Source organism: Balearica regulorum, chromosome 23, assembly GCF_011004875.1.
Source record: "Balearica regulorum gibbericeps isolate bBalReg1 chromosome 23, bBalReg1.pri, whole genome shotgun sequence".
NCBI lineage: Eukaryota > Metazoa > Chordata > Aves > Gruiformes > Gruidae > Balearica > Balearica regulorum.
In genome coordinates, this window is record NC_046206.1 from 4,504,047 (window position 1) to 4,527,223 (window position 23,177).

At 46.0% G+C, this 23,177-nt stretch overlaps 1 protein-coding gene across 1 annotated transcript in view; it reads right to left on the reverse strand.

Moving 5' to 3' along the window:
- Positions 1-23,177, reverse strand: part of LOC142604879 (uncharacterized) — a 106,353-nt gene that overhangs the window by 67,977 nt on the left and 15,199 nt on the right. Inside the window, exons 24-59 of the mRNA XM_075774337.1 lie at positions 23,006-23,155; positions 21,961-22,095; positions 20,997-21,101; positions 20,763-20,907; positions 20,439-20,653; positions 20,256-20,355; positions 19,353-19,519; positions 18,942-19,175; positions 18,394-18,491; positions 17,569-17,746; positions 16,842-17,069; positions 16,537-16,632; positions 16,220-16,393; positions 15,275-15,430; positions 14,420-14,540; positions 13,807-14,024; positions 13,003-13,254; positions 12,709-12,900; positions 11,624-11,848; positions 10,893-11,042; positions 10,648-10,751; positions 10,006-10,223; positions 8,141-8,361; positions 7,789-7,935; positions 6,952-7,116; positions 6,564-6,715; positions 6,170-6,338; positions 5,807-5,915; positions 5,124-5,269; positions 4,635-4,760; positions 4,028-4,207; positions 3,619-3,843; positions 2,969-3,095; positions 2,444-2,643; positions 1,501-1,713; positions 431-576 (exon numbers count right to left, since the gene is read on the reverse strand). Of these exons, the coding sequence (XP_075630452.1) occupies positions 431-576; positions 1,501-1,713; positions 2,444-2,643; positions 2,969-3,095; positions 3,619-3,843; positions 4,028-4,207; positions 4,635-4,760; positions 5,124-5,269; positions 5,807-5,915; positions 6,170-6,338; positions 6,564-6,715; positions 6,952-7,116; positions 7,789-7,935; positions 8,141-8,361; positions 10,006-10,223; positions 10,648-10,751; positions 10,893-11,042; positions 11,624-11,848; positions 12,709-12,900; positions 13,003-13,254; positions 13,807-14,024; positions 14,420-14,540; positions 15,275-15,430; positions 16,220-16,393; positions 16,537-16,632; positions 16,842-17,069; positions 17,569-17,746; positions 18,394-18,491; positions 18,942-19,175; positions 19,353-19,519; positions 20,256-20,355; positions 20,439-20,653; positions 20,763-20,907; positions 20,997-21,101; positions 21,961-22,095; positions 23,006-23,155 (5,987 nt within the window). The remainder of the gene's footprint in view (positions 1-430; positions 577-1,500; positions 1,714-2,443; positions 2,644-2,968; positions 3,096-3,618; positions 3,844-4,027; positions 4,208-4,634; positions 4,761-5,123; positions 5,270-5,806; positions 5,916-6,169; positions 6,339-6,563; positions 6,716-6,951; positions 7,117-7,788; positions 7,936-8,140; positions 8,362-10,005; positions 10,224-10,647; positions 10,752-10,892; positions 11,043-11,623; positions 11,849-12,708; positions 12,901-13,002; positions 13,255-13,806; positions 14,025-14,419; positions 14,541-15,274; positions 15,431-16,219; positions 16,394-16,536; positions 16,633-16,841; positions 17,070-17,568; positions 17,747-18,393; positions 18,492-18,941; positions 19,176-19,352; positions 19,520-20,255; positions 20,356-20,438; positions 20,654-20,762; positions 20,908-20,996; positions 21,102-21,960; positions 22,096-23,005; positions 23,156-23,177) is intronic.

Genomic DNA, 23,177 nt, shown 5'->3' on the forward strand with positions numbered 1-23,177 from the left:
ATAATCCAGCAAGGGCTGTTAAAAGACAACTTGGAAAGTGCAGGAAAAATCACAGCAATTTGACTTCCCATCCAAATTCCTCAAGCAGGTCTAATGAAGAGCTCTATAGTAACGATATGGAGGCTTCAATTCCTGCATCTGTCATCTGAGATGCTTGGCTGCTCCCCACTGCCATAACGTGGAAGTATCTTTTGCCTCCAGCCCTAACAAATTTTGCTTCACAATCTGGTAAAGACAACAATGCCATTATCCTACAAAGAAGGGTTGAGGGTCTCAAAGCAGCTGAAGGACTTGGTTGTGTCTGCAGAAGCCCAGAGAACTGAGCTCAGATTGCACGCACGTACACACCCTGAGACAGGGCCTAAAGCACTGAACTACTTTCCTTCTCCTGTATGTCACACAACAACTTTGTTTTGAAGCCAAACTTTACCTGAGGTCGGCAGTCCTGATCGCTGTTGCCGTCAGGGTCTTTCTTGCCTCTCTCATCATAGTAAACGTAACCCGCCTGGCAGATACAGGAGGCATCCGACTGCTGGAAAGCCCGGTTCAGCCCGTGGCAGGTACAGCTGGCAGCACCTTAGAGAGGAGCCTGGATTTAGAGTGGTCATCAGGGTAGGGAATATAGTTCATAAAAATTGTGCTTTCTGAAAAGGAGCAGTTCCTGTGTTGAATACTCTTTGACCAAGTCACACTGCTCATTTTAGTGACACTCCTGGAGTCTGCTGCCCAACTAGCCCAGCAGAGCTCAGCCAACAGTAAAGCCAGCTGGAGCAGCCTGGCCTTTGCTCCACCAACACAATCATTAGACCATCTCCTGAAGTGTCCATTTAACAAGAGATACAGAAAGGCCCAGCTGGTCATTTGCAGCAGCGGCATTTTGACAAGCACTCCATTAATTTGTAGGTTAAGTCACTGGATAGGGTAAGCACCTAAGGCTGCCAAGCCCCTCTCTTGTTCCTCAACACTCTCAAATCCACTTGATTTGAAATGCTAGTACAGTGCTGCACATACATTGAGGCATATGCCCTCTCTACTGTGTTTATAGCCACCTACCTTCCAGTTTTCTAGCCTTTTCCCACTTTACCACAGCCCAAGCTAGACATGTTTACAGTGCCCAATTTTGGATCAAAAGCACACCTACACTTAATGCAAGTTCCCCAGTTCAGGGCACTCTTGGTGAAACTCTGCTGCTTTCAAAGCAATGACAGAGCAAGAATTAGTAGGGCTGCTCATCTCTTCCTTCTTTTCAAGGAGATGAGATCGAATCCCCCTTGACTAACAGAGCGTAAGAGAAAAATCAGACAGTTTTGCAAATTGAATCTTCCTTCTGGGTGGGACAGAGGAAGAGCAGCTGGGCATTGGTAGCACACACAGCATCGTAAGGATCCCAGGGCTTGTGGTCTGTCGTGAAGCCACGCCGGCGAATCACATTTCTAGGTGATTTCCTTTTAGTCTTTCTCTTCACAGAGGTGGAAGTTTCACTCAGAAACAGCAACTCACCAGGCTGAGAGGAAGAAGAACTGCCACAGGGGAAGCAGGCAGCCTGAGCAGGAAGGTGATTGAAGGTGCCAGCAGGGCAGGCCTGGCAATCCTCTATATGCTTTGCAAAGCTGCTGCTCCCGTGGGTCCCCGGGGGACAGGGCTGAGGGGCAGATGCTAGAGGAGGGCAGTAATAGCCGCCGGGGCAAGGCTTCTTGTGATAATTCTTGCTGCCTAGAGAAAGCGTGGGCTATCTCAGACACAGACACGGCAAGTGCTAAGAGATAGGCAGAGATCACTTACTTATTCCAGTTATACATATACACACACCTATATATAGGTACATACATACAAATATATATAAACACACATATAAATGAAGGTAATCAACATTTGACATTTTTCAATTTAATTTATTTATATTTAAATATAAATCTGGATTTCTTTGTCCTAGCTGTTTCACTGGACAAATCCAGAGGCAAGAGTGGGTAGGCATGATGCCCTCCACTCCATACAGCAGGAGCTAACACATCAGTGAACTTAACATAGGATCCCAGCTGACAGAGACTTTCAAATGCTTGTAAAGCTATTCCTCCTGCATCCTAACCCAGCAGGATGCAAGCAGCACTGGCTGTCACACAGCAACCTTTGAACCCCTAGGTTCACTCTTCTGGTAATAAAGTAACTCCAGGCCTCAGCTAAGCCACAAAACTAGAGAAAACAGGGCTCGCAAGGGCCTGAGAGGTCATCCCTGAGAGACAGGACACCGATATCCAAACCACTCTTGACCCATTTCTCTAAACTCTCATAACAGCCTACCACAACAAATGCTCCACAAACTGTGACAGCTCACACTGGGGATTTATAACTAGAGGTTCGAGAGCTTTGCTCACGTAGCAAAACTTTCTGGTTACAATTTAAGCTGCTATTTCTTGCCCAACTCCCCCACGGCAGTTCCATTTACCTCGCGGGCAGATGAAGCCTGCTGGGCAGGGCTGACAGGGTGCCGTGATGAGAGAGTCACTACGATAGGTGCCTGCATCGCAGATTCTGCAGAATTTCTCAAATGAATCCCTTGGACCGGGCAAGTTGAGGGCCATGTATCCTCCTTCACAAGGCAGGGGATGGGCACTGCCTGGGGGACAGTAGTAGGGAAACACACACCTGAAGGCAAAACAAGGCAGGAAGAGGGAAGAAAGTGTCTGAAATATTTTGATTTCTGGATTCAATGACCAGTGCAAACAAAATTAAAAGTAGTTCTCATCTGGTTCTTGGCTCAAGCTAACTAGTAGAAACCATAAATCTCCCTATGCAGTCTTAGCAGTCACCAAACCCGCAACTGTAATTATAAAGATACCTTTGCTTTTCACAACGTGCAAAGACCCGTGGTTGAAGCATTAACTTCACAGTTTTATCACAGGCACATTTCACAATATTCAGAGTTTTCCGAAACTGAAAGCTGGCTGCACCAAACATGCCAGGTACTCACAGCTGCTCAGGGCTATTGTATGTTGATGATCCTTCAGGACAGTAATACCCAGCAGGGCACATGGAAGGCACGGCTGTGTGAGCACCACAGTATAAGCCAGGCCTGCAAGGCTTTGGATTTACTGAACCTGGTGGAAAAAAGGGGAACTGGTGATTGATTATGTGACATTCCCTCAACAGGAAAGCACGTGTTGGGAAGACAGTAGCAAGGGGGATTTATTAAGTGTAACTGTCCATAAACAATGCACTTTTTCCATTGCTTACGGAAGGGCACAGATCTGTTGGAACCAGTTTTCTATTTAGCGTGAAATGCTAATGCCTGAATGCCTAGCCCTAGGCTGATGAAAGGTATCTGCTCCTTTTCTAGGCCCAGACCACATCCTTTGGGAACCTCAGCTAAACAAGAACTGGAAGGGAAGGCTGAGAAATAGGAGATGGGAATTCAAAGGCCAAAAGTCAGGAAAAAGCTTCAGGGTAATAAATCCACTTCTAAAGCCACTCCCATCAGTGACCATTCCCTAGGAGGGCTGCCGCAAGAGTGGGATTATAGTCACTGCTAAATGGTATGGATATGCCTGCTGTGCGCTGTTCAGCTATCTCGACTCAGAAATGGCTGGGAATAAAGAAAAAAAAGGAGCATGGTGATGTCACCTGCTGGGCATTCATAGCCAGGTTTACAAGGTACTCCTTGGGTGTTAGGCAGCCCTGTTGGTGCTGGATCTGGGCAATAGTATCCAGGTGAGCAGGGGTCACAGTCCTCCAATGATTTTGCACCAGGCTGGACCCTGGAAGTACCAGCTGGACAAAGGAAAGTGTCCCCTTTACCAGGGCACCAGTATCCAGGGGGGCATGGATAATCCTCAAACCTGGTCAGACCTGTTAGGAAGAGAAAGGAATGAAGAAATGGAGGCTGAATGGCCAGGAGGGGTTTTAGAGAAGATTTTAGAATTCGTGTGCTCACTGTGAACATGAATTACCTCTCCTTTCCTTATCTCTTCTTCAGGAGTTTTGTAATCGGCTCTAGAGGTGGGAAAAGGGCTGGCTTTCACCTGGAACTTACCTGATAAAGGGCACTGATAGCCCGGAGGACATGGCTGGCAATCTGTCAGGCTCTGAGCTCCTGGGTGCTTGCGGTAAGTTTGCGGAGGGCATTTCTGAGGTGCCAGGAGACTGCTGTGGTTGCTGTCATTGCCTCCAAAGCAATAGTGTCCTGATGGACAAGGATAGGCCTCTGAATCCCCTACCAAGCAGAAAGCGGGGCTTTAAGGAGTCATCTTTTCATTGTAATTGGAACATCTTTCTTCTGTGTGCTCCCTGGGTCCTTCCTAAACTACTGCACATATAGGTACAATCCACCTCCACGATCCAAGCCCCTCTTCTGATAGATGGCACGCAGGGATATTTGGACACTGGCTGTGATGTCAGGCTCTCCTACATTTCCAATGTTTGCTGGAACAGCGCATTATATTAACAGCGTTAAATATCTCTTTTCTCTGCAGATGCTGGAACTCATCACTAGAGATAGTGTGTCCTACTGCAAGGACTGCAAGTTCCACAACGCAGTGTCTGATATCAAAGCTAGCCTCACCAGATTCGGGGATACATACAACTCTCTTGAAAAGCAACCCCCATTCCCTCCCCCTCACTGTTCATGCCCAGGTTCCAACCTGCTTTGCACCAGTGGCCCGGTGGACAGGGCAGGCAGTCTTCTCTCTTCACAGCCCCTGGAACATCTCTAATAGTATTGGCAGGACATGGTATAGGTACCTCAGATCCCTCCAGGCAGTAGAAACCTACAGAAATGGATGGGAAAGAGATGAAAGTGAAATATGAAAACCTTCCAATGCCAAAAATTACTCAGCAAGAGCCTCCTGTTGTTGCAGAATGAACATCTACACGGCTGTAGGGACGCTGTGCATATAGAGAGTCAAAACAATGACCTTCAAACTTTTCTGGACTAGCAGCCTAGCCCCATCAATTCAAGGTGACCTTTTTGGTCAGGCACACCTCTTTGTTCAAAACCAAAGGAGACCAACAAGCAATGACAACTTCAAAGAAGGGATCACAATCTATTATGCAAGACAACAGATGCTTTCCAGTTGATTAGAAGCAAGTCAGTATTCTATACTTTAAATACTGCTGAGATTCACGCTTACCTGCAGGACAAAGCCCTGCACACACCTGACCCCAGCGGCACCCAGACAGGAAGCGCCAGGAAAAGCTGTGGCCCTGTGGAGTAGACTGAGAGCTGCCAGCAAGGCAGAAGTATCCAGCAGCACACTTCCCCTCCAGCCGCCCATGCCTGGAGCAGAGATGACAGTAAGAATTTATATAAGACCTATTGCTAATGATTTGGTGCATAAGCACAGCAAGTATTGATGCAATGAACTCTGAGGTCTACAACAAAAAATAAGAACTTAGAATGATATGAGAGAGGAAATAGACCCTTTTTTTCCACTTATAAAAACACACAAGATGACTAGTGAGGAAGGCACTTTTGAGTTCAAATTCCATGAACATAGGCAAATTGCCTTAGATGAAATTGTGGATGACTTTCCACTGGGCTGGACTTTCTGGATTACTTCCATATTTTCACAAATGCTATTTACTCTCTCTTTCAGATGCTTCTTTGTATCATGACAATGACATCAGACTGCTTTGAGATCCAACACCTCTGTAGCCAAAAACTACATCTAAGCTTATAGTTTTCTTTGAATGAGAGTGATGTGGTAGAGAAGCTGGGAGGAACTTTGCATCAACTTAGCAGCACAAAACAAGGATGCCAAACTGCTTAAGACAAAGTGAAAAAAAAAAAAGCCAGATCGAAATGAATCATAACCTGCAGTAGTGACCAGGTAAGCAAGGCAGGCATTCCTTCTCATTCCAGAGGCCAGTCATATTTGCAGGAGTGAAGGTGCCTTCAGGACATGTGAGAGGAACCCATGTACCTGAAAGGGAGATCACAGAGACAATAAAAACACTAAGACGACTGCTGTGATCCGACAAGACTCTAGAACTGTATCAGAGCATAACAAACGACTCCCAGAAAGCAAGGTGGCAACTCTGCCACATTTGCTCATCGCCACCTCCTCACCACCTGCCCTACAGGAAGATACGCATTCAGTTTGTACAACTCTGGGATCACAGCGAGGCACACAACATTTGAATCCTTGGCATAGCTGGTATGCAAGTTTCAGTGTACCTGTAGGACAGTAAGAATGTGGTGGGCAGCGCTTGGGGTCTCCTGCCACCAGCTCCTGGCAGTAGAATCCTCTCTGGCATGGAACGCAGGACGCAGAGCCCCTGGCCGGCTGGTATTCCCCAGCAGGGCATGGTGTTGGGTGGGCTGCCCCTGACCGGCAGAAGTGACCCTGGCAGTGACAAAGAAGGAAGAGGATTGCATGGAGATGGTTGCAAACTTAGGGTCTGTGCAAAGATGGAATCCCAGAATTACCATAGCCTAAGGCAACATTCCCTGTGGTGTAATCAACATTTCAATCAGGCGTGTGTGACCCTTTGCCACTGTGGAAAACTAACACCTCCTGCCCAGAGCTGAGACCCACCTCTTTCACTGCCCAGCTGTCACTAAGCAGTACCTTAGGGCAGAGGAATGCTGTGGGGCTGATGGAGCTGAAGTTTGCTGGGCAGTAAAACCCCTCAGCACAAGGTCCTGTTGGAGAACTCAAACCAATGCTAGCACAGAAAGACCCAGCATAGCATGGCACACAGCTCTCTGGGGACGTACCACCTGAGGAGGAAACCAAAAGTCAAGGTTTGACTTTGAGAGAGATGAAAGTACACCTAGTACAGTCACAGCATCATCAGCACTTGTTTGAATTGATAATACATTGCCACCATCAGGCCTGGCTGAGTGTACCAATACCCTTCAGTGACCAAGGGGCACCCCCTCGCCATGGCTGCTAGCAATGAAGTCCCCTATCACCGTGCACCACAGGAGAAACCTGTGGGTGACGTCATACTCACCTGTGGCATTGTTCAGGGTCCCAACTGGGCAAGCAACTGGGAAATGAGTACCCTCTGGACAGTAGTGCCCAAGTGGGCAGGGCCCACTGAGCGGGAACGCAGGTGTCCCACGCGGAATGGCATCAGTGGCTCCTCCTTCACAGTAGTACCCAGCTGAACACAGACCTGCCATGGGAGAACAGAGAGGCTGGCAATTGCCAGCCCACGGCACTGTGGTCAGGGAAGCGGCACCTCCTCAAACCCTCAGAAGTAGGCAGATAAGAGAAGCTGAAGCCCATCCTTGTCCTTTTTTATCACTGCTGACATCCTGGGCTGTTTACCTTTGGTTTGCCTTCCCTCCTCCCCAGCAATCTTTGGCCTCTATCACTTCCTCTCTTTACTTGCACTGACCTCACCTGGCACATTTCACATTCACTGGTTCTCCATATCTTGTCTTCTGTGCAAAGAGTTCTGCTTCTCTTCTTTTCGTGCGTTCAACCTTGGTATGTGTCCAACCAGTGACAATTTCTCTGCGCTTAAATGGGAGGGGAAGGATTTAGGAGGACAGAAAGAAGAGCAATAAGAGCGTTAAAAGCAAAGAAAGAGAAAGTGGAAAAAACTAAGGGAGACGAGGAAAGTAATGGAGTAACATAACAGTAACATACAAAACAAATGCTCAATTAGAAGAATGAAACAGAGAAAAGAAATGACTGATAGGCACAGACATAGGGTAGAACGGTGCCCTCCAATAGCCTTTACTACCTCTCTTCACTGAGATACGTTTGCTACTTTCCTACATCCTTCAGCCCTGAATCTCCAACCCCTCTGTTGTGGGTGGTCTGTTTCTATCAAACTCACCATCAGGTTCCCAGTTAGCATCTCCTCTGCAGTACCTCCCCACTGGGCACAGCTTGCAGGCAGTGGGGGCCACTGCCCCCTCCAAGGTGCTCAGCGTCCCCTCGGGGCATGGCAGGGGGACAGCAGTGTGAACTGGACAATAGTAACCTGTGCATGGAGAGAGGTGAATGAGACACTGCTCAAAAAAGAAAAGAGAAGGAAGTGAGAACGCTGAGCTGGCGCTAATGCCAAACACCCCCGTTCCCCTGGAGTGAACCACTGCTATGGCTCAGCCAGAAAGGGTTGTGCACGCATCCATCACACCTCTTCCCCTTGCATGTGCGGGGTTTTGCTGCGCACATGTATCACTCACCTCTGGGACAGCTGAGTGGCTCGACAGTGGCAGCATTGCTGCAGGCCATACCGGCTGGGCAGGGCAGGCAGACACCTGCCCCAGGCACAGGGCTGAACGTGCCAGGCTCACAGGGCACTTCTAGCCCAGAGCCTGCAGGACAGTAGAAGCCACTGGGACATCTGTATCCATGAATCCCATCAGAAGGGCAGGGAGCAGAGTTTCCTTCCAGGCAAACATACCTGTAGAGAAAGAATTCAAACCTGAAAGAATGAGCTCACAGCCGTGTTCAGAGGCAATAAATGGGGCAGGCACTAATCAAGAAGCAACAGTCAGCACATTAAGAAACAACCCTTGAAAATGCAGTTTGTTTGAGTTATGCTAACAGCTTCCCCCCTGCATCTGTAATTTAGTGCCCAGCTGAAAATCCTGGTAAAAGGCTTTTTTTGCACTAAGCTGACTGGCAAGTGTTCTCATTCTGGAAGGAAAAGCCTTTGAAAACTAAAGGTTTTTTTACTTCTAAGCACAGGGCCCAAGCATGAGTTCCTGCTGTCTTTCCTTAGCCTCCTTTTATCCCCCAGTCTTCTTGTAGGCCTCTATTTTAATGTCATCATTGACTCTTCCCTTTACCACTTCCCTCCAACACTCTCACAACAAGAAAAGATGAGGAAATACAAAAACTATTACCGTTCATAAGAGCTAAGCAACAAGGAAATGAGAGCATGACCCCATCGTATTCTGCAGACGAGGATTCAAAGGATGTTATTTCTGAAGAAGAAACAATTCCTAGCCCTTAAGGCAAATGACTGAGTGCAAAAGGAACAGCACTGAACAAAAGAACAGCAAAAATGCAGGTTTTTTGCCTGGAAGCCAGACCTATTTAGACTGAACAGCAGGCTAAGTGGTGGATGCTACATGGTAGAGGTGCTGAAAAGCTACCTGGGCAAAGCACAAATTGTACCCTTTTGGAGTGCAAGAACTTCACAGAATTTGGAAGTCAAGGGTCATTTATAATCATGTAATATTCATGACCACTCAAACCCAGAAAACCTTAATCAGTACTGTTACATCTTTCTAGGGTTAAAGAAATTTTTGGGAAGGCTTAAAATTTGACTGGGACATGGCAAATCCCTCTTATTCCCAAGAAGTCTGCTTCCATGGCTAATTATTTTTAGTCATTCTAAATGTAGCCCTCACTTGTATTCTGAGCTTAGCTTCAACTTCTAGCTTCAAATTTCGTTGTGATTTTCTCCACTAGATTCAAGAGCCATCTGCTATCAGAAATCTTTCCCCACAAAATCTCATTACACTACAGTGAAGGAATTTCTAAGATTCTCTTTCACAGATAAAATAAACCGAGCTTCTGTAGCCTCTTCCTATGAGGCATACTCATAAGATGGACAAATATTGCTAACGGTACTTTCGGCTTGCATTATGCAGGCTGGAAATGCTACCTTGTCACTGGTTATTGCACCACCCTGTGGGAGAAGAGATAAAACACAGAAGGGAAAAACAATGCCCACGTCAAATTCTCAGCAAGTGTGATTATGAGGCTAAATAACAGATTTGTAATACACTAAACCTATGGTGAAAACAGTGAAAAAAACTTGTATAAGGCTGGGACAGAACATTAGGCAAACACAAAGGGAAAAGGAATGGCTCAGAAACATCTACTGAAATCATCAAGTAGGTGCTATATAGCTGACCCAAAGGGCTAAAAACAAAGTCTGCGGTTTAATTAATCTTGCATATAAATATTTGCACACAAGGCATTCCACAAGAGATATTCATGTCCAGTATTTTTTAGTTTGGATGTCCCTCTACTATAACCTATAGCAATCCTGCCAGCTGTATTTTCCCACTAACGAGTGACAGTCTCACCGCACCCTGCGTTACACAGCGACGTCTGGGCCAGATCAGACAATCCTGCCCCACTGCAATACCGGCCGGCTGGGCAGGGCCGGCACTGTTCCTCTGCCTCCAGGCCCGCAATGGTGGAAAAGGATCCGGGAGGACAGGGCACAGGATTCCCTGTACCACTGGGACAGAAATGCCCTACAGGACAGATGTCATTACCAGGCAGACCAAAGCTGGAAGATTCCACCTGTATCAGAAAAATACAGAGAAAGAGAGAAAAGCATTATTGAAAGAAGATTTAGCACAATGTGCTACAGAGACAGGTTCTGGAAAAGGGTACATAGGAGCTGAGCCCTACAAGTTTGCTGCCACTGAAACTAAATAAACACCATGGCTGGCGTATTGGACAGTAGACATCAGTGCAATCTACGGACACGGAGGCCTGGCCAGAATTTATTAGTAGGCAGCAACATATTCCAGCAGACGTTAAGAGCAGCATGTCACTACATCCGAGGAGCTCTCAAGGGCAGCAGTAAAAGGCCTGAGCAACTCCATACATGGCAGTACTGCTTGGAAAATGTTATACCAGAAGCTACAAGATTGTGACAGCCCAGTCCTTGTCCCCAGGTCACTGGGTTTACTGTGCTGCTGCCTGGCACTCGCTCACTCACCCTGTGTTTGAAGGGGGCTGGGCTGATGGCTCCCTTGGCACAATGATAACCTGAATAGCAAAATCCAGAAGGCTGTGATAGACCTGGTGCTGAGCAATACATGCCTAAAATGAACAGAAAAGCAATCTCAGTGTGAGGGCCTGCGCAGATCAGCAGAGGAGTCAACAGCATGAAGGGAGAAGTTGTATTTTCCTCAACCTTCCCATATATGCCCCCTGGGTTTCTTGTGCCAAGTCCCTACTTACCTGCTGGGCAGGGCTCACAGTCAGACTCACTAGTGGCACCAATCCTGGGGCCAAAGGTACCCTTTGGACATGGATGCTCTGTACTAAACTTGGTACCTGGCAGACAGAAGTACCCAGCAGGGCACAGCTCAGGAGTATGTGCTCCAGAACCTAAGATACAAAGAATAGCATCTTGCTCAAGAGAAATTACAAGAGGCGACAGGCAATGTCATTCCTTATCAATGCAGTCAACCTTCCTCCCCTGTTAGTTCAGCCAGACCCAGGACATGGGATTCATCATGTGTACTTCTGATTTAGTTGTTCAGATTCCTGTTGCAGTAATTGGAGAGAAACAGCACTTCCAGAAGAACTGCACTTCAAGTGCAATTCATCTCATCCTAAGGCAGACATCTAAGATGAGAAAGATAAATTGCACCTCTGAAGTGCCTCTTTCTCTCCACTGACTACAGAGGGTACAGAAAACTAGCTCAGATACAGATGTCTACAAAGGAGTTGTCTACAGTTTCATTAGATTAATCCCATCTGGGGAGTTCAATTCCACCTATGCAGCCATATTTCTTGGGGTTTTTTGTTGCATGCATGAGCTGCCACACAGAAATATCTTTGTATTTTCTTGGGCATGGAATTTCTTTCCCCAGACAGGAAAAAGATTTGGCTTCAGCCTACTTGTTCACCTATGGTGACATGGAATCCCTTTTTAACACACGCACAGCCCCCTCCAGACTTCTCACTTTTGTTAGGTTGTTCACAGAAGAGTCCTGCTGGGCAGAGGTCACAAAAGTCCTTCCTCTCCTGTGACTGATATGTCCCATTCTCACAGGGTATAGGAAATGCAGATCCTGCAGGGCAGTAAAAGCCTCGTGGACAGCGATAGGGAACAGGAGTAACTGAAGTCTGTCCAGGTGGGCAGTGGTAGCCTGCAGAACATGGTCCTTCAGAAGTGGTTCTGCCCAGCCCTGCAACAACAAAAGCCAAGCCTTTCCTTTTCCTTTGCCAGATCAAAGACAATGGAAACCCTTATCTCCTGAAATCATGATCTCCTTCATCATACATCTGTAACATGTGTCAGAAAGTACCTATTTTCTGAAGTTCAGCCTCAGACAAAGAACGTATTATCACAGAGGAAAGCCAGTTCTGAATTATATGCCTGGGTCTTATAGGCTTCCACTTAAAATGCTCAACTGTGATTCTGAGGCGCTCAGTTGTGGTTCCAGCTCTGCTATAAACTCATGTTAGTTCAGTCAAGTCATTTCCTTGTTGCTTCAGTTCCTCACCTGAGAAAGGAAAAGCCTTTTTGTCTCCTGGAAGGTGATGGGTGAATCTGTTACTGTCAGTGTGACCACAAATATTTCAGTGTTGCGGGTAGCAAATAAACATCTTGTACAGACAGATGGTGAGAATCTCCGAGAAGGAACAGCAGTCTCAGAGCAGAGACCCTGGCTTCTAGCCAGTACCAAGTGCCTGTTTGCCAGGATATTTTGTTTCCCTGAGAGGCCGAAGACATATAAAACGTCTAAAAGAGGTGGCTGAGCCAAGGAAGAAAGAAGGTGTAATGGCAAGAATTGTCATGGATGACCTGAAACTGCTACCAAGAACCCAACAGGAGTTTTGGAAGACAAATGATTTGGGGCATTTATACTTAGCGCACATCCTGCAGAAACCATCGTTAACCAAAGATGATGTGTAGCCCTTACTGAGTTTGTTCTTCCTATATCTGCTACAGACAAGTTTGTAAGAAATAAAGCTGTAGTGGGTGTCTATCTTGACTCACAATTGTGTAACCGCCCAGTTCCCAAATACACCAGCAGAGACTCACCCCTGCAGAAGTATCCAGCTGGGCAGAGCTGACAGTCTGTTGACTGCCATTTTCCACTGTCAGAGTTGAAGCTTCCAGGGCTGCAGGGGATTGGGGAATCAGAGCCTTCAGGACAGTAGTATCCAGGGGGACAATGCTTATGATCTGGCTGTGTGGCCCCAAGATCACAGAAATACCCAGCATAACATGTTCCTGCAAGAAAGAAAAGCTTCAGCATTAGGTTTAAGCAACCAGAAAACATCAAAAAATACAAACTAGCAGATAAAAAATATGTTAGATGGATGCAATACGCACCAGAAACACTGGCCAGGCCTTCTCCTTGGCAGAACTTCCCCCCAGGACAGGGCAGACAGGCATTACGGTAAACCATCCCAGACTGAGGTAAAAAAGTGCCAGTGGGACATAGCTCTGGCTTGCTGCTACCTGGTGGGCAGTAACAGCCTGCTGGGCAAAGGTTGCCCGTTTCATCGTTAACAGGATTGGGTATACGTGCCTTTGAAGTGCAGTAATACCCAGGCAAACAAGGACCACTTGGGGACGAGAGCCCTAAAGAAAAGGAACATAAAGTCAAACAAGCCAGTGGCATGACACAAATCACGGGTTCTGGACTAAACAAACCAGACAAGCCTTGTCGTCCCAATGATTTCAGAGACTACTGGCCTGTGACTAGCTCTGTTATTTCAAAGCTCAATCTGCAGTTTCCATAGGTACTTACACAATTGATTACCAGATAGCTAAAAGCCTAAACAGCATTCTCCATCACCTTTTCAGAAGGGGCTGATTGGTACCTGTCCTTCCACTAAGAGAAGACCACGAACGAACAAATCCTGGAACCCAAGTTGCTTGGGTTTTGGTTTCATAATCTTTCCTAAAACAAAACCACCTTAATCTGCCTCTTTAATTAAACTTACAAAAGATAGTTTGTAAAAATCTTTAAACTGATCTTAAAGATTCTCTCAAGGGGTCCCAGAGATCACTTCAAATGCTACTCAAAAGTCACACACTGCATACAGAACACTTCACCCATTGGTGGAACTTTTTGATTCTCCTAGATACAAAACAGCCTAGGATTGTATTTAATCCATATGTGATTCCTACCTGCACTAGCACAAAATGTGCCTCCAGGACAAGGTTTGCATTCCCTGGGATTTCCCAGTCCAGTTTGGTTACTGTAGGTGCCCTCTGGGCATGGGTACTGATTGGCAGCTTTTGTTCCTGACAGGCAGTAATATCCTGCTGGACATTCCATCGGTTTGACTACCCCACGTGAGAAGTTCTCTTGGAGATCACCGGGGTGGTCTTTTAGGGCACAGAACCTACCAGAAAAACCACAGTCTTGCCTCAGCCCATGCTCTCCCTCTGTTCTGTTAGAGACTAAGAAACTTTTTCTGCACAACAGTGACAGTCTAAGACTACACAATAAAACGAAAGCAAATTACTTGAAAAGAAACAAATGGAGAGCCAGATGCAACCTGTCAGGACCATTTTGTCCATCCCAGCGGACAGACCTATCAGGATGGATTTTTTACGATACAGGGGTTGCAGCACAGAAAATGACACAATAAAGTGAAAGGTGATATGAGAACAGAAACAAGAAAAACAGTCTTGTATATCAAAGGATACAACACAGAGCAGCCTAAGGCAGAGGGAAATACACATGCTAATTCCTAAGGAAAGCATCAAGAGGAAGAAGCGAATCCATTTCACTTACATTCCTACTGGGCATGTTTCACACTGGCTTTTACCAGCCTGGTCCTGATATTTTCCAGAGGGACAGGGTATGGGCTCTGGGCTTCCAGTGGGGCAATAGTGACCCACAGGACACAAATAGTCTAGGAGTAAAAAAAAAAAAAAAAAAACAAAAAACCCACACTTCTAACATCACTGTTCTGCTTATGACCTGAACAGCTGTATAGTGCCATTAGAGGAAGCATCAACACAAACCCAGAACTGGAAGATTTAATAAGGTAAAAGCTTAATAAAGAACAACAAAACCCCTGGTTTTAAAAGCATTGCTAAACACAGATTCAAGCGGTGCAAGCCCATACACTGCACTCTGAACACCAACTTCACATATCACTGAACTAGGCTTTTAACTGAACAGCTACACAGATGTGTTGCCCTTAACAGCCTTCAGAAAGCTGAAGGGGCTGCAGCCTCTCTGCACTGTCAGAGCCACCTGTATGTTTCTAAAAAGTCAGGATTTGAGTTACACTTATCCCTACATAACCCTTATGAAAGTGAGAAAAGACAATTGCATATAACCTCTCTCTCACTAGCTCTTTCTAAAAAAGAAAGATAATATCACAAGGAATAAACCCCTCTTGGGACATTTTTTCAGCTCATTTTTTTGCCTTGGTAAGATCCCCTATTTTTCCCGACTATATTTACACACAATTACCCACTACTTAACCTGCGTTATTTGGAATAAGTTTTGGAAAACATTTTTAATCTAAATAGCTAGACATTTCTAAATATAACTTGAAACTCTAAGTAAAGGCAGATTTTAAGATCACCTTGCTACTGCAACTCCTGTAGGTAAAGAATGACCCCAAAGATTTTCTACCTGAATGCTGGCCTGACACAGAACCCCCTGGGCAAAACCATCCTTCTTTACACAAGCCTTCTGGGGAGCTCTGACCACGCTGAGAACAGAACCACCCTGGGAAGCAGGCCTGGCAATCCTGTGCTGACTGGCCACCACGATGAGCCAAAAAGGAACCTAAAAATAAAAAGCCACGAAAACACATTCTCACATCATCCTAGACCGTGCTAGAAATGGCTGTAGAGAGAAGCCCAAGCTGCTCACACAGTAACTTTCTAGGTACGCTAGCCCTAGCTACCTCTTGCAGAAGATGCCAAAAGGATGCTGGCTAGGAAGGAATTCAAAGGGAGCACAGTCCCCAGTACTCCCTTAGGAGAGTAGGTGACAGCCTTCCTCTAAGCGTGGTCTGTGAGAGGTTGGTCCTGAGTGCTGGCTGAGGTCAATTCCTATTTATTTATGGTCTGGACTGAACAGTTCAGTCACTTCCTTAATGCAGCTATAGATTTAATCCAGGAAAGAAACAAACATTCCACAGTCTTTCTCATTCAACTTAATCCTTTGTCTCATTAATGGTGATGTTAAAGGACAGCTCTCACTGTGCAGGGAGGGCTGCAGAGGCTCTTACGTGTGCTGGGCTGTGTGACCTCTCCTTCAGGAGGGCTCAGCAAACAGCTTCCCCCCCTACAGCTGCACAGCAGCACGTAGGCCACAGACTGAGGCTCCAGGGGCAGTTTTGCAATTACTGTCTGAATGCACATTTAGGACTGATGTTTCCAATACAACAGCACTGGATCAGAGGCTAAGCTTACGTGCCGATAGCAGCTGTCCCTTGGGGAATGTGAAGGCATGCTTCAGCACAAAGTAACAAGGGGCTGCAGAACAATCGCACAGACTCAGACAAGCTCAGCAGCTCACTGGGCACTGGGAAGAGAAATGATAACATGCAGCAGCTGCCATCAAACCTACCTGGGGGACATGGAGATGGAGAAGAACTCCCTGCAGGACAAAAGTGGCCTTGAGGACAAATGTTCCCTACTGCTCCATCCACGGGGTTTGGGAGTGTGGAGCCCCCCGTGCAGTAGAAGCCAGCCTCACAGGGACCTGATGGAGCTGCAAGCTCTGCAGTTGCACAGTACAAACCTGACGCAGGGGCCAGAAACAAGGCCGTCATTTAAGAGATAACAGAACCAAACAGTCACATCACAAGACTGGGATTGCCTAAGATTGTACTAAAAACCCCAACCCAACAAAGGGGGTTGCAGAAGGAAAGACTCTTCTCCTACCTGGAGTGCAGGGAAGAGGAAGAAATGAACCAGCAGGACAAAAGGTTCCCGGTTGGCACAACCCAGTAGATCCAGAAGCTGGAGCTGCCATGCCTGCTAATGGAAAAGACACAGACTGAACTGAAACATAAGAATTACAAGCAGTCTATCTTATCTAAAGAACTCGGAAAGAACAGAACTAGAGTACTGAATTAAGAAATGTAAAAAGGGAAAGTAAGCCATCCTTAGGTGGGTCCTTTGGGTGACTCTGTAATACCACCTTCTCTATAATAATCATCATTACACTTTATCATTCCCCTTCGTACCAGAGTAATTTCCAGGAAACACTGGTTTGCTTGACGTGGATCCAGGAGGACAAAACCATCCAGGCATGCACAGTCCATCTGGTCTTGCTAGGCCTGGCTTGGAACAGACCCTTCCAGGAGGACACAGCTGGCACTTGGAAGCATCCCAGATATTTAAAGCTTCACTGTAGGTTCCAGGGGGACAAGGATACTGTGTGGCAAATTTGGTATTCCTGGGGCAATAGTGACCTAGAAAGAAAAGACAGGTTTCATAAAAGTTAACAACATACTGGTAATAGCCTAGGAAGAATTCGCAACCTGTACACATAGCATTCTCTTCACGTCTTTCTGAGAAGGACTGATCAAACTGCGGTGATGGGCTCATCTTGCAATTTATCACTACTCTGCGATAGCTGCATCACATTGGCTGCATAAACCAAAGCTGATCAGTGCTGAGGATTAGCAATAGTTTTAATAGCACGTAGTTTTTTAATAAGAACATCTCAAAGTGTGTGATAAAGGTCTACTGTTGAAACTATTTGCTCCACTCACCATTTTCCAGAGTCAGATAGGAACTGAATCCCAAAGAGCTTAAGTGCTTTGACCAAGATCACTGATCTGTCCAGTCAAAGAGCTTTGTGCCTCATGCATCCCAGTCCTATGACAAATCTGCTCCAAATAGTTGTAGGGGCATCTGCTAATCCCTTAAAATTTCCCAGAATGAGTGGGTAGGTGCAATCAGACCTACCTGCCGGGCAATCTGTGTAGTTGGTGGAAGCAGTCATGCAGTAAAAGCCTTCTGGGCACTCCAAACACTGTGCCATACTCCAAGATGGGCCATAACTCCCTGCAGGGCATGGCTGGGCTCTGCTGCTCCCCACCACACAATAATGTCCAGGTGGACATGGTCCTCCACTGACTGTTGTCTTTGAAGCAAAACACCACAGTTACAGTCTACAAACTGAGAGGCTGGCCTTGCAAAAAGATCTATGTCAGATTCTAATGGTGAAGAGAATTAGACATGTAGTATGAAAACCTGCACTTATCTGTCAGTCTTTAAGGCTGCACAACTATCCCTTTCCAAAAGAAGCGATCAGAATTCTGCCCATAACAAATCTCGCCGGGTTGGCCATTTGGAAGATGGCACCACCCTTTCATCATTCGTAGTTCACAGAGAGCTGTGGCATAAAACCAGTGTTTTGTAGAGTTATCATCTTTTAAAATTCTTACTGTATTTTACCTAGGAAGAGGGCTGACAGATGCAGTACTCTAATCAAACTCATGCACTCCTAACCTCTGTAATTTTAATCTAATATGGCATTCCACTCTGCTTTGCAGCATCAATATGCAAACATAGAACTATTTTTGGTCAGCTTTTAGATGTATAAGCTGAAAGAAGGCCAGGTGTATTTTGCCACCTCCAGCCCCTTTCACTATCCAATAAACCAGATGTACCTGATACAGAAGATAGTGCAGTAAGGGAGAGTTTAATCCAGGGAACCAAGGTGACCTTATGGTCTTCAGTTCCACAAATACGACATTTTACACTATTTACATCACCAGCACAGCTTACCCTGGGAGGTTTAGGAGAAGTGGTTCCTCCGCTACAGTAGAATCCAGCCTCACATAATCCAGTCGGAGACACAAGTCCAGTCCCATTGCAGAAATACCCTGAAATTGAGAGGGACCACAAAATGACCGTAATGATATTGGTCACATAAGACAGACAACAGCAAGTATGTAATGAGGAAATAACCACTGAAGCATCATGTTTGATGCCACCCATATCTATTCTCCTAGAGATGCTTTCACTCAGAATAGCTGTAAGTACAGCGCTCACATGCCTGAACAAACAATGCTCCTTGTATCATCTCTAAGTACAAAATCATCTAGAGAAAGGGTGGAAAGGGAAGCTCACAGCACAGAAGCTTGCACTTCACTGTGAGTACCTTCTTATGTGGAAAAGTGGCAGATTTATTCTCTCTATGCGCTACCTAACATCTCTCTCCAAGAAAGCAGTTGTTCATGATTGCCTGCTCTAGAACCACAAAGTTTCTCAGGAGCCCTAGAAATGCTGGTGTCTGTCTAGAATCTCATTAATCTTTTCTTTCCATATTGTACCTGCATCACATAGGAGACAGTCCTCGATCCCAGTATTCCCAGCTGAGTTGCTATAATATCCAGGAGGACATGGCTGTGGAAAGGCAGAGCCCATAGGACAGTAAGTTCCCTTCGGGCACGCGTTCCCCAGAAGACCATCTTTAGGTGTTGGACTAGAAACGCCCCCGCTACAGTAGAACCCAGCCAAACAGGGTCCTGTAACATGCGACTGCCCCGCAAGCGCACAGTAGTGCCCTGAGAAAGGAATGCAATGCCATTAGTCCTGGTAGAGAAATCCAGAAAGATAATTCAGAGAGCAAGCTACCCACGTACATGATTCATCCACTGAACCCCTGAAGCTCAAGAACATTCAATACACATTTTCATACATTCTCCTGTCACCATCCTGAGATACGCTTATTTGCTGTTTACCTGGGTCACAGGGAGTGCAGTGAGACATCAGGCTGCTTCCAGTCCGTGGGTTGTAAGTCCCCTTAGGACATGGGAACTGAGTTGCAGAAGCAGTACCAGTAGGGCAGTAGTGGCCAGTTGAACATTCATTCTCCAAAAAGGAAGAGGAATTTTTGGGGCAGAAGAACCTGGTCCAAAGAGAGATTAAAAAAAAAAAAAAGGAAGAAAAAAAAGACATTTTCTAGCAATATTGTATTCACGAGTACCTGAATAACAACTTAATGGTGGGACTAGCTAGTCTAATGTGGCTGCTCCACTGTGCTGTATTGACCACAAAAGAGACCTACTTATGCATATTACTACATTCTTAGTTGCTTCCTCGTATGCCAAATTGATGGCATAATTGCAAAAGCCACAGAGACGTAATTTTCCTAACTTGAGTCATAACACATCCAGGCTGTGATTCATCAACTTGTAAAAGTTAATCAAGGTCAAATCCAGTCAGTAATTGGAGATGAATCCCCCAAGGAAAAGCCAGACTCAGCATGAGGTGATATACAAGATCCTCTTCCCCTTCAATTGGCCTATGCCACCCTGTTGCCAAGGGAACCATTTATTACTTCAGGCACGGAAAAAGTTTATGGTGCCAATGGTTTCCTTGCTCTGAATAGTCTTCTGATCTAAATTCCCTTCCAGTGGAGTTGTACCTGGGTTTAGGAGTTTGCCTGGTCCCCTAATCAACTATACAGCGATGCTAAACAGAGCTCAATACTTGCTCTGCTTCCACAGAGAGACAAGTGCTTTTCAGTGGTAAAACAACTCATTTCCCTACCACACACTGCTCCATGATGGCTGCGATAAACAATTATTTCCATTAGTCCCTTACTCATATATACAATGCTAAGCTCACTGTCTCACTCTTACCCTTCAGGACAGGGCAGGCAGCTGGCTTGCTTCTGTGAAGGGTTATAGGACCCTGTCGGACAAGGAATTGGAAGAGCTGTGCCCTTGGGACAGAAATATCCTGCAAAAGAACAAACAGATCAGAATCAGCAGTCTTTGGAAAATCAAAGACAAACCAGACATTTAAGTGGGACCTTAACTCACCCTGGGGACATGGCTGTGGCTTCTCACCAGAGACACAGTATTCACCCTCTGGGCAAGCGTGGCACTTCTCTCCACCGGCGTGTGGCATGTAGGAGCCAGGCGGGCATGGCGCTGGACTCCTGGACCCAAGAGGACAGAAGTGACTGACTGGACACGGAGCTCCTGAGACACCATCAGTGGGTGTTGGGGTCTGGGCCCTAGTGACGCAGTAGTACCTGCAGCCGTGAATACAGGAACATACTCTTTACTTCAAAAGGGTAAAGACGACCCCTCTTGTACACTTCTTACAACGGAGTACATAAATGTGTTCGCTCTTCTACTTACCCTGGGCTGCAGTGTCCTGAGGGGGCCCTCTGCCCAGAGCTATTGCAGTAATATCCCCCAGGGCAAGGCTGGCAATCCTGCAAACTCCTACTGCCTTCGCTGCCAGACCACGTGCCAGGAGGGCACTGTAATGGAAGTGGTGCGCCTGGCAAAATCAATTGCACCAGAGTGAGGAAATGGCACCTCATGCTTTCTATGAATTAAGATAAACTAGGCTTCAGCAAAGCACCCTACCTTCAGGACAATAATGACCAAGAGGACAAGGAAGCCCTGATTCTCCATCTTGGGGGTTTCTTACTCGGGCACCACTCTTGCACCAAAATCCCTCAGCACAATCTCCTAGAAAACAGAATAACTTATACAAAACACATGAATATAGTAAAATAATAGGCACATAAATGCAAATTTCAGAATACAGACTGAAATACAGTCATTTCCTATGCCATCGTGCAGAGTCACTGCCGGTCTACAAATTAGTGATGTAACCGTCATCATGCAGAGGAGGTGCTTGCAACTGTAAGGAGTGCAAAATTGGTAGCAGATGCCAGACTGACAGTTCCTAGATAGGGAAGCACTGCACTTAGCTCTGACTGAGCACTGCCTCCATATTTGGGTAAGTACTTAAGCACACGTTTCTCTTGAGGCACATATTCAACAAATCCTTAAGCGAAGCCTGAAGCATTAAGAATTTTATTGAAGTGCTTTGCTGAATTAGGGCCTTCATCTATACAGGACAAGGAGCAATGAAATATCGTCAGTGCCAATGTAAAAAAAAAAAATCTTGAAAAAAAAAAAAAGGAATGTCATTGCTGGGTAGTCTGCCCTCTCTTTCTCTGATAAGCCTAATCACATGTGCATCAATTGCATGAAAGGATTAGTTCTTCGGGAACTAGGCTGAAAAAACAAACTAATTCTAAAAAGAGTGCCAGACAGACTTGACACTGGAAAACTCCCCACTGGATTTTTTTGACAAGGTATCATACGTAGAATTCTAGTTTCTGCAGTCCCTCTCTCGCTTCTTGCTCAGAAAAAAAGAATCTTTTTCTTTCTCAGAAAGTTCTTGACAAGTAAAATGGGACAGTTCGCCTTAGCTGAGATCAGAACCCTAGAGTCCTAACTCCAATCCCTAGCACTAGCCATCAGCCACTGACACGACTCTCTAGCAGTAGCAAATACGCTCAGAACAGCAGCAATATACCTGTTGGAGCAGCAAGTCCAGAGAATTCACAGTATTTTCCTGGTGGGCATCTCTGACATTCCTTGATAGTTTTCAGTTTTTGCCTTGGTCCAAAGGTTCCTGCAGGGCAGCTGTACTGAGTGCTCCTGTTTGTCCCTGGTGGGCAGTAAAAACCTTGCGGGCATGGGTAAAGGGTAAAGTCAATCACTGGCCCTTGCTGGCTGTCACAATAATAGCCTGCAGTGAAGACAAAGGAAAGAAAGCTGAACTAGTCTCTGAGAGATACTAGCTATTGAGGTGTTGCACATCAGAAAACTCCTGACAGGCTCTCCCAGGCATACAAAGCACCTCACTGAGCACTCAAAAAATAAACCTATTGCTGACCTTAAATTACTATTGATCTGAATCACACTCCTGTTGGGACAAATACACATCAAAGCATTCCACTTGCTGCACTCTTTAGAAGGACATTTACCACCCAGTGGTATCCAGAATACAGGACAAAACTTACAGGTGGCACAGGAAAACACTTAGGGACACAGCATTTATCTGTGTTTCCTTTCAGTTACTAAAACCCCTCAAATAAAGTTTTCCCACTGAACATCAGAGTTTTAGTTTGCCAATATTTTAATTGTTTGGAATACACAGAAGATACCATTTCTGCTTTCACATGTGAATTGCTTTAACCTCTAACAGCCTTTTCACACAGAGCCAGAAACTGTTCCTCTCCAGTCAAGAGAAGGAAACCACCAAGGCAGGCAATAAGTCTCTAAACTTTCATCCATAGGAAGGCTCAAGAGTTGATAATAAGCAGCCATCTCTAGTTTGAGGGATGCACAGAATAATATTTGGATATTGTGTTTTCTGGATGCCTGTACATTCTACAGCACCTCGTCAGGTCTTCCAGCAGGGAAATGGCATTTCCACCTTCGGCTTTCCCACCCTCAAACAGTGACTCACAGAAAGACATTTCTTTTGATCTTGTCCAATACACACAAACACACGCTCCTTTGAGGATGTCCCCAGAGAATTTGTCACTCTGCAGTGCAGTTTATTCATGACTTACCTTCCCAGCACTCTCCAGTTGGGGCACCAAGGCCAGGCACCTTGCAATAGAAGCCAGAGGGACAAGGTTGGCACTCAGAAAGCGTTCTCCTCCCCAGGAGGCTGGAAAAGGTGCCAGCTGGACAGAGCTCAGGTGCTGCTGATGCTACAGCTGTGAGAACACAAGACAGACA